Source organism: Urtica dioica, chromosome 8 (genome assembly GCF_054948205.1).
Source record: "Urtica dioica subsp. dioica isolate 48M chromosome 8, U.dioica_male_clone48M_v1_H2, whole genome shotgun sequence".
Lineage (NCBI taxonomy): Eukaryota > Viridiplantae > Streptophyta > Magnoliopsida > Rosales > Urticaceae > Urtica > Urtica dioica.
In genome coordinates this window covers 26,736,704-26,749,713 of record NC_142763.1, presented here as the reverse complement: position 1 = coordinate 26,749,713, position 13,010 = coordinate 26,736,704, and the positions used below count along the sequence as shown (strand labels likewise).

The window sequence follows — 13,010 nt, the reverse complement described above, 5'->3', positions numbered from 1 at the left end:
TGCAGCTTTGATTTTGTTATTGTAAGAAATTGTATAACACTAGATCGATTATAAATACTTAATCTAGGTTTTAACATACTTTGAAAATAAATATTTAAAGTATACATAAAATCTTTTTATTTCTAAACAGTTATATCCAGCCAATTAACAAGAGGTACGATTCCAGTCAAAAGAAAATAAGTAAAAATCTAGTCAATATAAAAATATATTATAAAAATTGTATATATACGATATATTTATGTTATTTTTAGCAATTGTGGAGCAGATTTAAAGAGTCGCATATTATGTGCTACATAATTTTTTTTGGTACTGTAATGAAAATTTCATCAGACCATATTGAGCGACTAATAAACTAGAGCTAGGGTTAGTAGAAAAGACCCTCTGATTTATATAAAGCTACACAAAATTAGGCCATAAAGCTCACCAGAATATCTATCCAAATCTCCCACACCATATCGCTGTATTACTAATAGCTTGTTTGGTCAAATCCAAACATTTTCTACTTTAAATATAATTAGGTAAGAGAAAGCTGGTAACAATAAGACAAAAAAATATAGAGAGAGAGGGAGAGAGAGAGTGTTAAAGAAGTGAAAATCACTAGATATTATAGATCAGATTCAAAAGTGAAATCTAATCCAACCCTACTGGTTAATTACTATCGATGAACATATCTTTAACCTAACCCTTTATATATTTTATAAATTACTATTTAGCATAATTGAAACTATGGCAAAAAATTTAATTTTTTTTTTTGAATTTCCTACAATTTTAACTTGAGTGCACTTCGAATAAATGGTCAAAAATCATACGTGGGATAATTTATTAAGGATCCACTTACTTTATTACAGTGATCCCATTAAAGCAAATTCATTAGGAAAATACTAATTTAAATAGTTATAGTGGAGTATTTTTTTTCAGTTCCTCGTGATCTCGAAACGATGTACCTTCGTGTCAATGAATCATGAAATGAAGTCAGTTTTCCATGTATGTAATATTTGAATATATATAGTTTACTTCTCGCCCTCTCACAAATGTACTATAATTTGTATATATAAGTTAGTATACATATAATATGTATGCAAACAAGTTTGACTTGTCGTTACACCTTCATTTGGAATATACTCTTTCATCTCAAGCTTATTTAGGTTATGATACGTTCAAAATATAGACACATATCATTTTTGTTTTAAGATATGCATAACATCATAATCTATAAATTTATGATGCAGTCCCTGGTAGTTTATAATTCTTACTTTTTATTTTATTTTTTTCCTCTTGGTGAAATATTTGATTCAATCCCACTTTTTTCTGACCTTTTTCCCATAAAACTGTACTGTAATTACATCATATATGTATGTAATAGAAAAAACAAGTACAATAGCTCACAATAGATTAAATCATAAATCTGAAAACATTAAAACCGAATTCCGCTACCAAAGTTTTGCACGGTTAGGCAATTCATCTTCGCAAGGGCATAGTGGTCACGGCAACGAATTACCTTGACCCAGCGAAAGGGAAGTCCAATAATAAATGAACACGTGGGACCAGTTGGCGAAATGACCATAAAAATATCTCGCGCGGTCAAGCACGCGCTGTTAACACGCGTGGTCTTAGTACTTTTTTCTTTGACGTTAAAAGAGTGACAAGAAGGTTACTATAAGGAAAGAGGGTTTACATGAAACCAATTATCTCTCTCTCTCTCTCTCTCTCTCTCTCTCTGAGCTAGGGTTTCAACTTCGAATCCAACTTTGTGTTGCTATTCACGGATTTGGATACAAGTTTGGTTCTGAAGCAGAAAAGAAGACTCACGAGGTAACCCAAAACTCAAAGGAGAGAGCAACAAATGATAGTTTTAGTACTAATTCCTTTGGTTTGATCGAGAAATTAATGTTTTATTATTATGTGATATATAGAATAAGAAGGAAAGAGAAAAGTTGTGGATCGGAGATTTGGTGAGAAAACATAGACGAAAAGAGAAGTTAGAATTAAATAGATTTAGAGAAAGAAAATGGGAATGTTTTCAAAAAAAAAAAAAAGAAAGAAAATGGGAAGAGGAAGAGTAGAGCTGAAGAGAATAGAGAACAAGATAAACAGACAAGTGACGTTTGCGAAGAGAAGGAATGGTCTTCTCAAGAAAGCCTATGAGCTTTCTGTTCTCTGCGAAGCCGAGGTTGCTCTCATCGTCTTCTCTAACCGTGGAAAGCTCTACGAGTTTTGTAGCAGCAATAGGTAAATATACTATATACATCCTCTACACACACACACACGCATATATATATATATATACATATCTATATGTGCGTCGGAAAACTATTCTTTTTAGCATATATAGACATTGTACCTCCGAGATCTAGTTAGATTTATATATATTGCTCTAATCTGTTGCTTGATCTCACCTTGTTTTACATTTCAACACACTCCTTGAACTAGCTTTTTATTTGTGGAATATTTGAAATTTAATGGAATTTTTTGTATGTATTTTTATTGCCGTAATTTTTTTGATCTGAATTTATCTAACATTTTAAAACACTCCTTTAACCCTTTTTTTTGTTTTTTTTTGTTTTGTGTATGTATGTGTGGAATATATGAAATTTATATCGCTTTTAATTTAAGGCTTTTTTTTTTAATAATAATTAATAGTTCATGTTTGTGTATATATGTTTTGATTAGATCTTATAATAAACAAACTAGCTTTTTTCCTGTGTTTTTGGTGACCTTATGTTTCGTTTTGGGATCATCACTTTAGCAATAGATCTGTGGAAAAGTGAGTGTTTCTTTTTTGTCTATATAAATATACACCCATCTTGAAATTTTCCCTTAACCTCGAGATTCTGGATTTTGATAGATAATATTTCTCCAGCTTGATTTTGAGTAGAATAACCAGGCCCTTTTTAATTTTATTTTAACTATATTGTTGGATAAAAATGTTAATAATTAATTATTTTATTTAAGATATATAGTTTATGATACATATATATATATATATATATATATATCTATATATTTTACATAGTCACATAAAACAGGCACTTGTATATGTACACAAAGCTGTAATCCGTAGTATCTATTTTGACTGGAAAGATAAACTTTACTCCATTATAACTTCTTGGTTTAAAAAAATTTAAATTAGTATTTATCTTTGCACATGCAATTGTAATACGCAGAGAAGACTCTCTCGGATACCTAAAAAGATCAATGAACCTGTGAACAAAAACTGAAGGCCTTGCATCATGATTGACATTTGACCTGTACTTATTATTTACACTTTAAGATATTGTTATTCACTGTAGTGTCTAATTTTAGACTTACGGTCCATAGCTTAATATTACCATTAATTACAGCAAGTTTTCATTAGATCTCACACTCTTCTGAATCCCGTCTTGTCACTTCTGATGAAATCTTTCCGTTGTTCGTCAGTCACGTTCTCGCTTTATGCTTTAGCTCAAACACAGTTTAATTTTAACATATAGAGAATATTGATTTTTTTATATCATTATTATACTGACTGAGCCTTGCGCTAAAACAGCTATACAGAAATTAATACAATTAAAACATGGTTTTTGAAGCAAGTTACAGACTTTAAATATCATAAGAACTGGAGACATTACTTTGAAGTAATTTGCATATATAAGACTTGAAATGTGGTATAATATATTTGGTGTTTGTATGTATGTGTATAGCATGCTCAAAACCCTGGAACGGTACCAAAAGTGCAGTTATGGCGCTGTGGAAGTCAGTCGACCTGGCAAAGAACTCGAGGTCATTTTTTAAAATATATATTGTTCTTCTTGCAAATGATATATATATATATAATATATATATACACACACATTAATATATTAAATGTATATATTATTAGATATGGGGTCGTTTCTTGACGTGATGTGTGTACTGTATAGCAGAGTAGCTACAGGGAATACTTGAAACTGAAAGGTAGATTTGAGTCCCATCAACGAACTCAGAGGTAATTATTTATATAAATATATATTACGTTAATAAATTATGCAGCAGTCTGTAAGAATATTTGATTATTGATTTAATTTTTTTTTGGGCAATTTTGTCGCCGATTCATGTATATCTGAGTTTTCTTGACATATGTGGCGTCACTGTAGAAACCTCCTTGGGGAAGACTTGGGTCCTCTAAATACAAAGGAACTTGAACAGATTGAGCGTCAACTTGAGACCTCTCCCAAGCAAGTTAGGTCAACCAGGGTAACCAACTAAACTGTATATATATATACACATACACACAGTATATGTATGTGTACATGCATGCATTTTTTATATTTTTATTATTATATGTTTGTATGTGTGTGAGCGCTTTGTTTTATATTTTGATTACATTTGATGGTTTTGCAAATATATTAGATCAAAGTTTAGAATATTTAATAAATCAAATATTTTAATCCATTTTGCAGACCCAATTTATGCTTGACCAGCGTAGTGATCTACAGAGCAGAGTATGCTTTTACATTGACATAACCCTTTATCTTTTTCAGTACCTATATATATATATATATATTATACTGAGCATTTAAACTCCTTTGTATATTTGACATATTTGATTGTCGTATAACTGATCAAATGCAGGAACATACGTTAATAGAAGCCAACAGAGCCTTATCAATGAAGGTACCGTCTATATAATAAAGCAAAATATATTAATAAAAAAATGATCCCGGCCCAAAAGTTCCTTATTTGAAGAAAATTAAATTTGAAGGAGACTAGGAGGAAAAATCAAAATTATCTATTGTTTTTGAACTTTGAAGAGAGAAAGAAGATAGTGAGAACATAGAGACGTGTAGTGTAGCCTTCACTTGTGTGGTTTTTCTTGGATTTTTATATTCCTCTCGTTGTCTACGAAAATTGAAATATCGATTGTACTTATACATTTTCTTTTCAGTTTTATCTCAAATATTTATTTTACTCTATATTTTTTTTTTTTCCTAATCCAAGCACCACAAGAAAAATCCAATAAATTCTCATTTTTTTTTTCTCACGGGTACCAAACAAACCTTAAAGCTAAATGTCTTTACAACATGCCAGCTTGTTTAGATATCTCAATTGAAAAGAAAATTATGCAACGTAACATAAGTTTATGATTATCAGCTGGACGAGATCGGCGCTAGGAATATGAACTTCCGACAATCATGGGAAATGAGTCATCAGAATGATCATGAGCAAGACATGTCGTTCGGCTCTCACCACGCTCACTCTCAAGGCTTGATGTTCCAGCCTCTTGACACAAACCCTTCTTTGCAAATAGGGTAATCATTTTATGTTTATCAAATCACTTAGTTGTGCGTTTAAATTTTATGTAATGTGCTTCTGACATTTTGAAACCTGTTTAATTAGGTATAATCCGGTGGCATCGGAGGAAATTAGCGCAACAAATCATCAACCTCATCATCATCAAGTCAATGACCTTCACTCTCCCTCTGCCTATGCCTCACAAGCGCCGGCGCTAGCGAGTATCGCGCGTATCCTCGTCAAGGCTCGCAATTTCCTCGTTTTTCAGGTCAATTTTCTTTTTTTGCAATTAGCGATGTAGTTATTACGGCCGTGAATTTTGTGTTTTGTTGTCAACATTGGACACGATATTGTCCTGGGTTTGTGATTCTCTGATACAAAATATTTAGTTGAAAAACCAAATTTGGTATGACTTCGTTTGAACCGTGCTCAAAATTGAAATTTGACTTTGTGTTGAATCTTATGGTTCAATTCTGTGTTGGCCTGATACTGCAATCTTTGAAAGAGAGGTTAGCAGCGAATTAGGTCAATTGGCGTAGAGGATGAATTCCTTTATTCTTGCTGGGGGATTTGGGTTTAACAAAACAGCTGTATTTTTTTTTTTTTTTTTTTTAATAACCATGGTGTCCGAGTTAAACCCTACTATAATCAACGAGGTCCTGGCATTATTGACCGGGAGACTACCCCAGCGGTTCCTATTGTTGCGTTCCAGGGACAGACGAGGATTCAAGAATCTCCCTTACCACTAGACCAACCCCTTGGGGTTATTTAGTTATCTTTCTCTGACCTTTCTCTCTCAAGACTGATCTAGTACGATTTAGGTTGTATCTTGCTTTGGTTTTTCCCAGTTTTTTATTTTTTATTTTCTCTTCATTTTATGTTATTTAATTTCTTCTAGGAAAAAAATGGTGTAGAGGATAAAAATCCAACGGTCAGTGTTATTGTACAACCATCTACACTATGTGCTGATTATTGGTTCCGATCGCCACTTGCTGATTTTGTGTACGTAATTTTTTCTTTGTTTTATGCAGCTTCTGTCCAGCAATGAATCGTGATTCTACACGATAGCGTGTTACTCGTCAATTGATCTGTCAAACGATCGTGATTCTACTTGCCTACCGTGCTCTCTCGTACACTTCTGTCAAGCACCTCTAGTTTATTTTACATGTTATTCGTTTTGCTTTGTTGATTGTTCTTTTGTTGTTTGGATTCGGCTCGTGTCGATTCTTTCCTTTCCTTAGCTTATTTGGAGTTTAGACAATGGAAAAAAAAAATGTAATAGTTGGTTGTATTTTAAAGTATATTTTAGATCGACAATGAGAACTATGCATTTATGTTTTGATTATCTTTGATTTCTTTCTTTATGTCTCTCAATATTTCATTGATAATTAATTTTTTACCTCATCAACTATATATATATATATATATATATATATATATATATATATATATATATATCTTTTTTATATTTTTTAAGGGTTCGTGCCAAATTTATATATTTCAAGAGATAAATTTTACGTAAAATTATTATTTATGATGTCAAAAATCATATGCGCATAGCGCGTTTCCGTTACTTTAAGTAAAACATGTTTTCCTAAGCTACTTTTAAACTTTTTGGTTTGTTAATTTTTCATTACTTCTATTTATCTATCAAGATACCAAACTTTTGGCTTTTTATTTACTTATGTCAATTTTTTTTTTTTTTTTAAAAGTATGTCATTGACTATATATTTCTTTAAAATGTTTGCAATTATTATAAGAGTCTCTAAAAAATTAAACTCCCTAATTATTATGTATGGTTGAAATATTTGATATCTTAATATTCATTTATAACCTCATGCATTGAAGAAAAATTTGGTAAATTAAATCATACAAATTTTAATTATTTACTGATTACAACTACAAACACCACGTGCGAATCACGTGTTTCAGACTAGTGTATATATATATATATATATATATATATATATACACTATTTAACATGACCCTATTGACCTATTCCTAATCCCCTATCTTATTTTCTTTAAAATAAATAAACAAAATCCAGACTTTATAAAATCTTTAGAATGTATTAGGAATAGGTTAGTGTCATGTTAAATAGTGTGTATTACTCTATTGGCCTATTCCTAATCCACTATCTTATTTTCTTTAAAATAAATAAACAAAATCCAGACTTTATAAAATCTTCATTTTCCTTGCCGACCTCTTTTTTATTTTTTATTTTCATTTCCAGTTTATGTTCTAAATTTTATTTTCCTTACTTTTGTCTTTTATTTCTATCAATATTAATTGTAATATTGCTAACACATGCATCTCCAACTCGCGATCCGTGGGGACAAAGAACTAGACAAGTCTCTCATCAACAAGTCCTCCAAAGAGTAGTCATGTCGCTGTTAAGATGATGATTATGATTGTGCATTTTGTTATAATTTTATGTCATATGTTGGTTAGTTATAGCATTGAGATACAGTGGGACTGTATACATTTTGCCTGATAATATCTTATTAACAGTTGCCTGATATATATACATATATATATATATATATATATATATATATATATGCTCGTTTATAATATCATAAATTGGGCAGATGCCGGTGTGAATCAATTGGAAGAATTTATCTTAAGAAAACTTTCATGTAATAACTATAACTGAATCAATTGGAATGAGGGCGAAGTTTGAGAAAGAGTTTACAGACAACTCAATGGATGACGAGATTTTATTAATTTATTATGCTGTTATACATTTATGACAATATTGCAAATATAATAAGAAAGAAAGAAAAAAAAAAGCAAACACCATATATAACTAGCATTTAAGAAAGAATCAATTAAAGACCAAAGTTTCCTTTCTTTTAAAATAACCATAAACAACACGGAATTTTCTGAAAGTAATTGCTTGCATGCATTTCCTTTTTTTAAAAAAACGGAATTAAGAAAAAAGTAATTGTTATGCATATATGCCAATATTGCAAATATAATAAGGAAGAAAAAAGTAAAGACCATATATAACTAGCAGAAGAATCAGTTAATAAAGACCATGGTTTCCCTATCCTAATATTACCATACACAAAACGGAAGTTTCTGAAAATTATTACTTCATTCTAAAACTATAAAGTTGTCTCCATAAATTCATAATTTTGCTTTTGCGTGTGTCTTCGTCGCGTTCCTAGGTTCTTTGAATTGAATGTTGAGGAAAAAAAAAGAAAAAAAAAGGGAAAAAAAAAATCGACGAGTGGGTATATGTGTTGTTGCAAAAACACAGATGTTTTAGCTCAATACTCAGCTAACGTGTTGGAAGAATTGTAAATAATGAGCTTTATTTACAAGCAAATGGATGATTTGTGACTAATATGAGTGGGGTCCACTCATCGGAATTTGTTGATTCTTGCGTATTCTTATTCCTCGTTGCGTCGGGTATAAGATTGATTATTTATTTGCAAAAATCATTACTATAATGAATGAGAAATTGATGCTCAGAGTATGCTTAAAAAACACATTAGTCATGTGTAAATGAAGTGAATTGCAAGAGTCCCACATGGGTTGGGTAAGTGTGTTGTTGTGGTGTTTATATACCATCCTCTCTCTTTAGTGGTCAAGCAAGTGCAAGAGAGGAGAGTGTGTGTGGGTTATCTCTTAACCCCTCACGCGCGCCGCCGAGCCGAGCCGGCCCGGGTTTCGGATTTCGGGAATGTCTCGGGCTTGGGCCTTGGGCTCTTTGGGCTTATCCTTAACTTTTTATTGCAAAGTTCACTTACGATCTCTTTTAATTCCATAATTTATTATGCATGGGATTAATGCATTACGTGCCTTTATTCTGGAGAATAAAGGAGACTTAATGGAGACGTTTTTTAGCGAGCTTCCAAGGCTGCTCACGTTCAAAACCTGCAGAGTTAGTGAGCAGTAATTAATGTATTAATTGGAGTTTATGGCTGAACGTTTTAGATGGTTCAAATTCGGAACCTACTCTGCTTGCTCGGCTATAAAAGGCCTTCGGGTCTCTCATTCTGAACACACGGAGAACACTCCTCTCTCCCTCTCTTTGAAATTGTTTTTGTTTTGTAGTCTGGTGATAGCTTCTGACCTCTGGTTCTAGTTCGCCGAAGCCGAGTCTTGTGGTGCATTGCTCGTCTTGAAGTCGTTGTATCCTGGGAGGCTTTCGCTCACGAAATCCAGCACCCGTGGGAGGGCGATAAAAGCTTCAAGGAAACCGTCAAACGGGCCTCGACCTTTCCTTGTTTTTTCCTGTTTCCATTTCCGGTTTATTTTCTATTTAAATTTTCCTTGCATGTGTCTTGTATTTTCTATCAATATTATTTATAATATTGCTAACAATCTTGAAGTTTTTTTTTTTAAGGCAGCCTGCGAGGAAGAAAAGTTTTTCCAGAATATTTTTTTTCGGATTTGGTTTTATTCGTTATTAATAAGTGTTGGTTTCTTTTGTAGGAAAAAAAATGACTAACGCTAACGACACGACGAATGTGACTGGTGATGGGAGCCTCACCGAGAATCCCTCCGTGGTGAACACCCCGACGACCATGATGTTTGGTCAAATTCCTGTGACCTTGGGTCAAGACTCTATGGCGGCTACGGCCGGGAACGGACCTGCGGGTTTTGTCCAACCAATGGCTTCGATGGCCATGAACGGTTCAAGCGGTTCTGTGGCACGCGTGCCCGCCGTCATACCGGCCGAGAAGCCCGAGAAGTTCACGGGGTTGAACTTCAAACGTTGGCAACAAAAGATGTTGTTCTACTTGACAACGCTCGGTCTTGCACGGTTCATGACCGAAGATCCACCGACTCCTCGCGAGGACGAAACCGATCGTGATGTGCTAATGGCGTTTAGCGCATGGAAGGATTCCGACTACTTGTGTCGGAATTCCGTGATGAATAGTCTCAACGACTCGCTGTACAATGTGTATAGCTCCAAACGCTCCTCCAAAGAGCTTTGGGAATCACTGCATCAGAAATACAAAACCGAAGACATGGGATCTAAGAAGTATATCGTGGGCCGCTTCCTCAATTTTCAAATGGTGGATTCAAAGACCGTGGTGAGTCAAGTCCAAGAGCTGCAACTTATCATCCACGAGATTCATGTCGAGGGGATGACCATTAGCGAGTCATTCTAAGTTGCCTCTGCCATCGAGAAACTACCCGCGGGGTGGAAGGATTTCAAAAACTATCTCAAGCACAAGCGAAAGGAGATGAGTTTTGAAGACTTGGTTATCCGTCTCCGAATTGAAGAAGACAACCGTGGCTCCGACAAGAGGTTCAAGATCCACTCCAAGAAGGCCAACGTCATTGAACATGGCGAGAGCTCGAGGGGAAAGAAACCCGCCCACAAGCTTGGGCCAAAAGGAGGGACGTTCAAGAAGAAGAAGCATCAACAAAAATTCGTTGGGAAATGCTTCAACTGTAACAAAGAAGGTCACCGTGCTACCGATTGTAGGAAGCCAAAGAAGAAGAAGGAGGCCAATGTCGTGGAGGGCGATGATGAACTCCTCGTCGCTGTGGTCTCCGAGGTGAACATGGTGGACTCGAACCCCAAGGAATGGTGGCTGGATTCTGGAGCAACCCGCCACATATGCTCTGATAGAAACTCCTTCTCCACCTTCGAGCCGATGGAAGATGGAGAGAAGTTGTTCATGGGAAACTCTGCCACCTCTGACGTCAAGGGAAAAGGCGACGTCCTTCTGAAGATGACATCTGGGAAAGAGTTAAAGCTCACGAACGTGCTCTATGTGCTCGATATAAGGAAGAATCTCATCTCTGGAACTGTGCTGTGCAACCATGGGTTTAGAATGGTTTTAGAGTCTCAAAAAGTTGTACTATCTAAGAATGGGATGTATGCGGGCAAAGGCTATATTAAGAATGGGATGTTCAAGATGAATGTAATTGCCATCAAGGCCAATGAAATTAATAAGAATAATTCTTCCGCTTATATGATTGAGTCATCTAATTTATGGCATGGTAGACTAGGTCATGTGAATTATGACACGTTGAGAAAGTTAATTAACTTGGATTGCATTCCAAAGTTTAATATTGACTCAAAACATAAATGTGAAATTTGTGTTGACGCAAAATTAACGAGAACATCTTTCCATAACGTTGAAAGAAATAACGAACCTCTTGACTTAATCCATACCGATTTATGTGATTTAAAGTTCATGCCAACAAGAGGTGGTAATAAATATTTTGTGATTTTTATTGACGACTGTACAAAATATTGTTACGTTTACTTGCTTAAGAGCAAAGATGAGGCAATTGAGAAATTTACCATGTTCATATTAGAAGTTGAGAATCTACTTAATAAGAAAATTAAAAAGGTCCGAAGTGACCGAGGAGGAGAATATATAGAGCCTTTTGGGGCATTTTGTGCACAACATGGTATTATTCACGAAGTCACTCCTCCTTATTCTCCTCAATCAAACGGCGTTGCCGAAAGAAAGAATCGCACACTCAAAGAGATGATGAATGCGATGAATTAGATGTACGTAATTTTTTCTTTGTTTTATGCAGCTTCTGTCCAGCAATGAATCGTGATTCTACACGATACCGTGCTCACTCGTCAATTGATCTGTCAAGCAAACGATCGTGATTCTACTTGCCTACCGTACTCTCTTCTCACTTCTGTCAAGCACCTCTAGTTTATTTTACATGTTATTCGTTTTGCTTTGTTGATTGTTCTTTTGTTGTTTTGATTCGGCTCGTGTCGATTCTTTCCTTTCCTTAGCTTATTTGGAGTTTAGACAATGAAAAAAAATATGTAAAAGTTGGTTGTATTGTAAAGTATATTTTTTATCGACATTGAGAACTATGCATTTATGTTTTGATTATCTTTGATTTCTTTCTTTATGTCTCTCAATATTTCATTGATAATTAATTTTTTACCTCATCAATTATATATATATATATATCTTTTTTATATATATCTTTTTTATATATTTTTAAGGGTTCGTGCCAAATTTATATATTTCAAGAGATAAATTTTACGTAAAATTATTATTTATGATGTCAAAAATCATATGCGCATAGGGCGTTTCCGTTACTTTGAGTAAAACATGTTTTCCTAAGCTACTTTTAAACTTTTTGGTTTGTTAATTTTTCATTACTTTTATTTATCTATCAAGATACCAAACTTTTGGCTTTTTATTTATTTATGTCAAATTTTTTTTTCAAAGTATGTCATTGACTATATATTTCTTTAAAATGTTTGCAATTATTATAAGAGTCTCTAAAAAATTAAACTCCCTAAGTATTATGTATGGTTGAAATATTTGATATCTTACTATTCATTTATAACCTCATGCATTGAAGAAAAACTTGGTAAATTAAATCATACAAATTTTAATTATTTACTGATTACAACTACAAACACCACGTGCGAATCACGTGTTTCAGACTAGTGTATATATATATATATATATAATATTCACCACGAACAATCTATAAAGAGTTTAATACCAGCATCAGAACAATATCTATTATCTATAAAGAGTACCATGAACAATCTAGGCGACATAGTATAGGGTTTAAAACCTTTCCATCTGCCTTCATATTATGATATATACTATTTTCTAGTCTCTAATATACATTCAATTCTTGGTTTCCCCTGATTAAACGTTCCATCAGAGGGTAACCTTTGAACGGGTCGAGGAGGTACTACTGGGGGAGGGTTATACCCCAGAGAGTCTAGAAGCTATGGATTGTTATTAAGATATATATATATATATATATATATATACACTATTTAACATGA

The 13,010-nt window shown here is 33.6% G+C and overlaps 1 protein-coding gene across 1 annotated transcript; it reads left to right on the top strand.

The window, feature by feature from the left end:
- The first annotated feature begins 2,044 nt into the window (after positions 1-2,044).
- On the top strand, positions 2,045-6,305 carry LOC149388730 (agamous-like MADS-box protein MADS2). Its single transcript, XM_089622503.1, has 9 exons — positions 2,045-2,229; positions 3,681-3,732; positions 3,903-3,964; positions 4,113-4,212; positions 4,419-4,460; positions 4,591-4,632; positions 5,110-5,267; positions 5,356-5,518; positions 6,282-6,305. Exons 1-9 carry the CDS (start codon positions 2,045-2,047, stop codon positions 6,303-6,305), a joined length of 828 nt encoding a protein of 275 aa, XP_089478629.1.
- Positions 6,306-13,010: the final 6,705 nt, after the last annotated feature.

Coding starts and splice junctions, on each gene's coding strand:
- LOC149388730 (XM_089622503.1), top strand. CDS start 2,045: ATGGGAAGAGGAAGAGTAGAGCTGAAGAGAATAGAGAACAAGATAAAC. Junction 3,733..3,902: donor GCAGTTATGGCGCTGTGGAA/GTCAGTCGACCT, acceptor ACTGTATAGCAG/AGTAGCTACAGGGAATACTT. Junction 4,461..4,590: donor GTAGTGATCTACAGAGCAGA/GTATGCTTTTAC, acceptor GATCAAATGCAG/GAACATACGTTAATAGAAGC.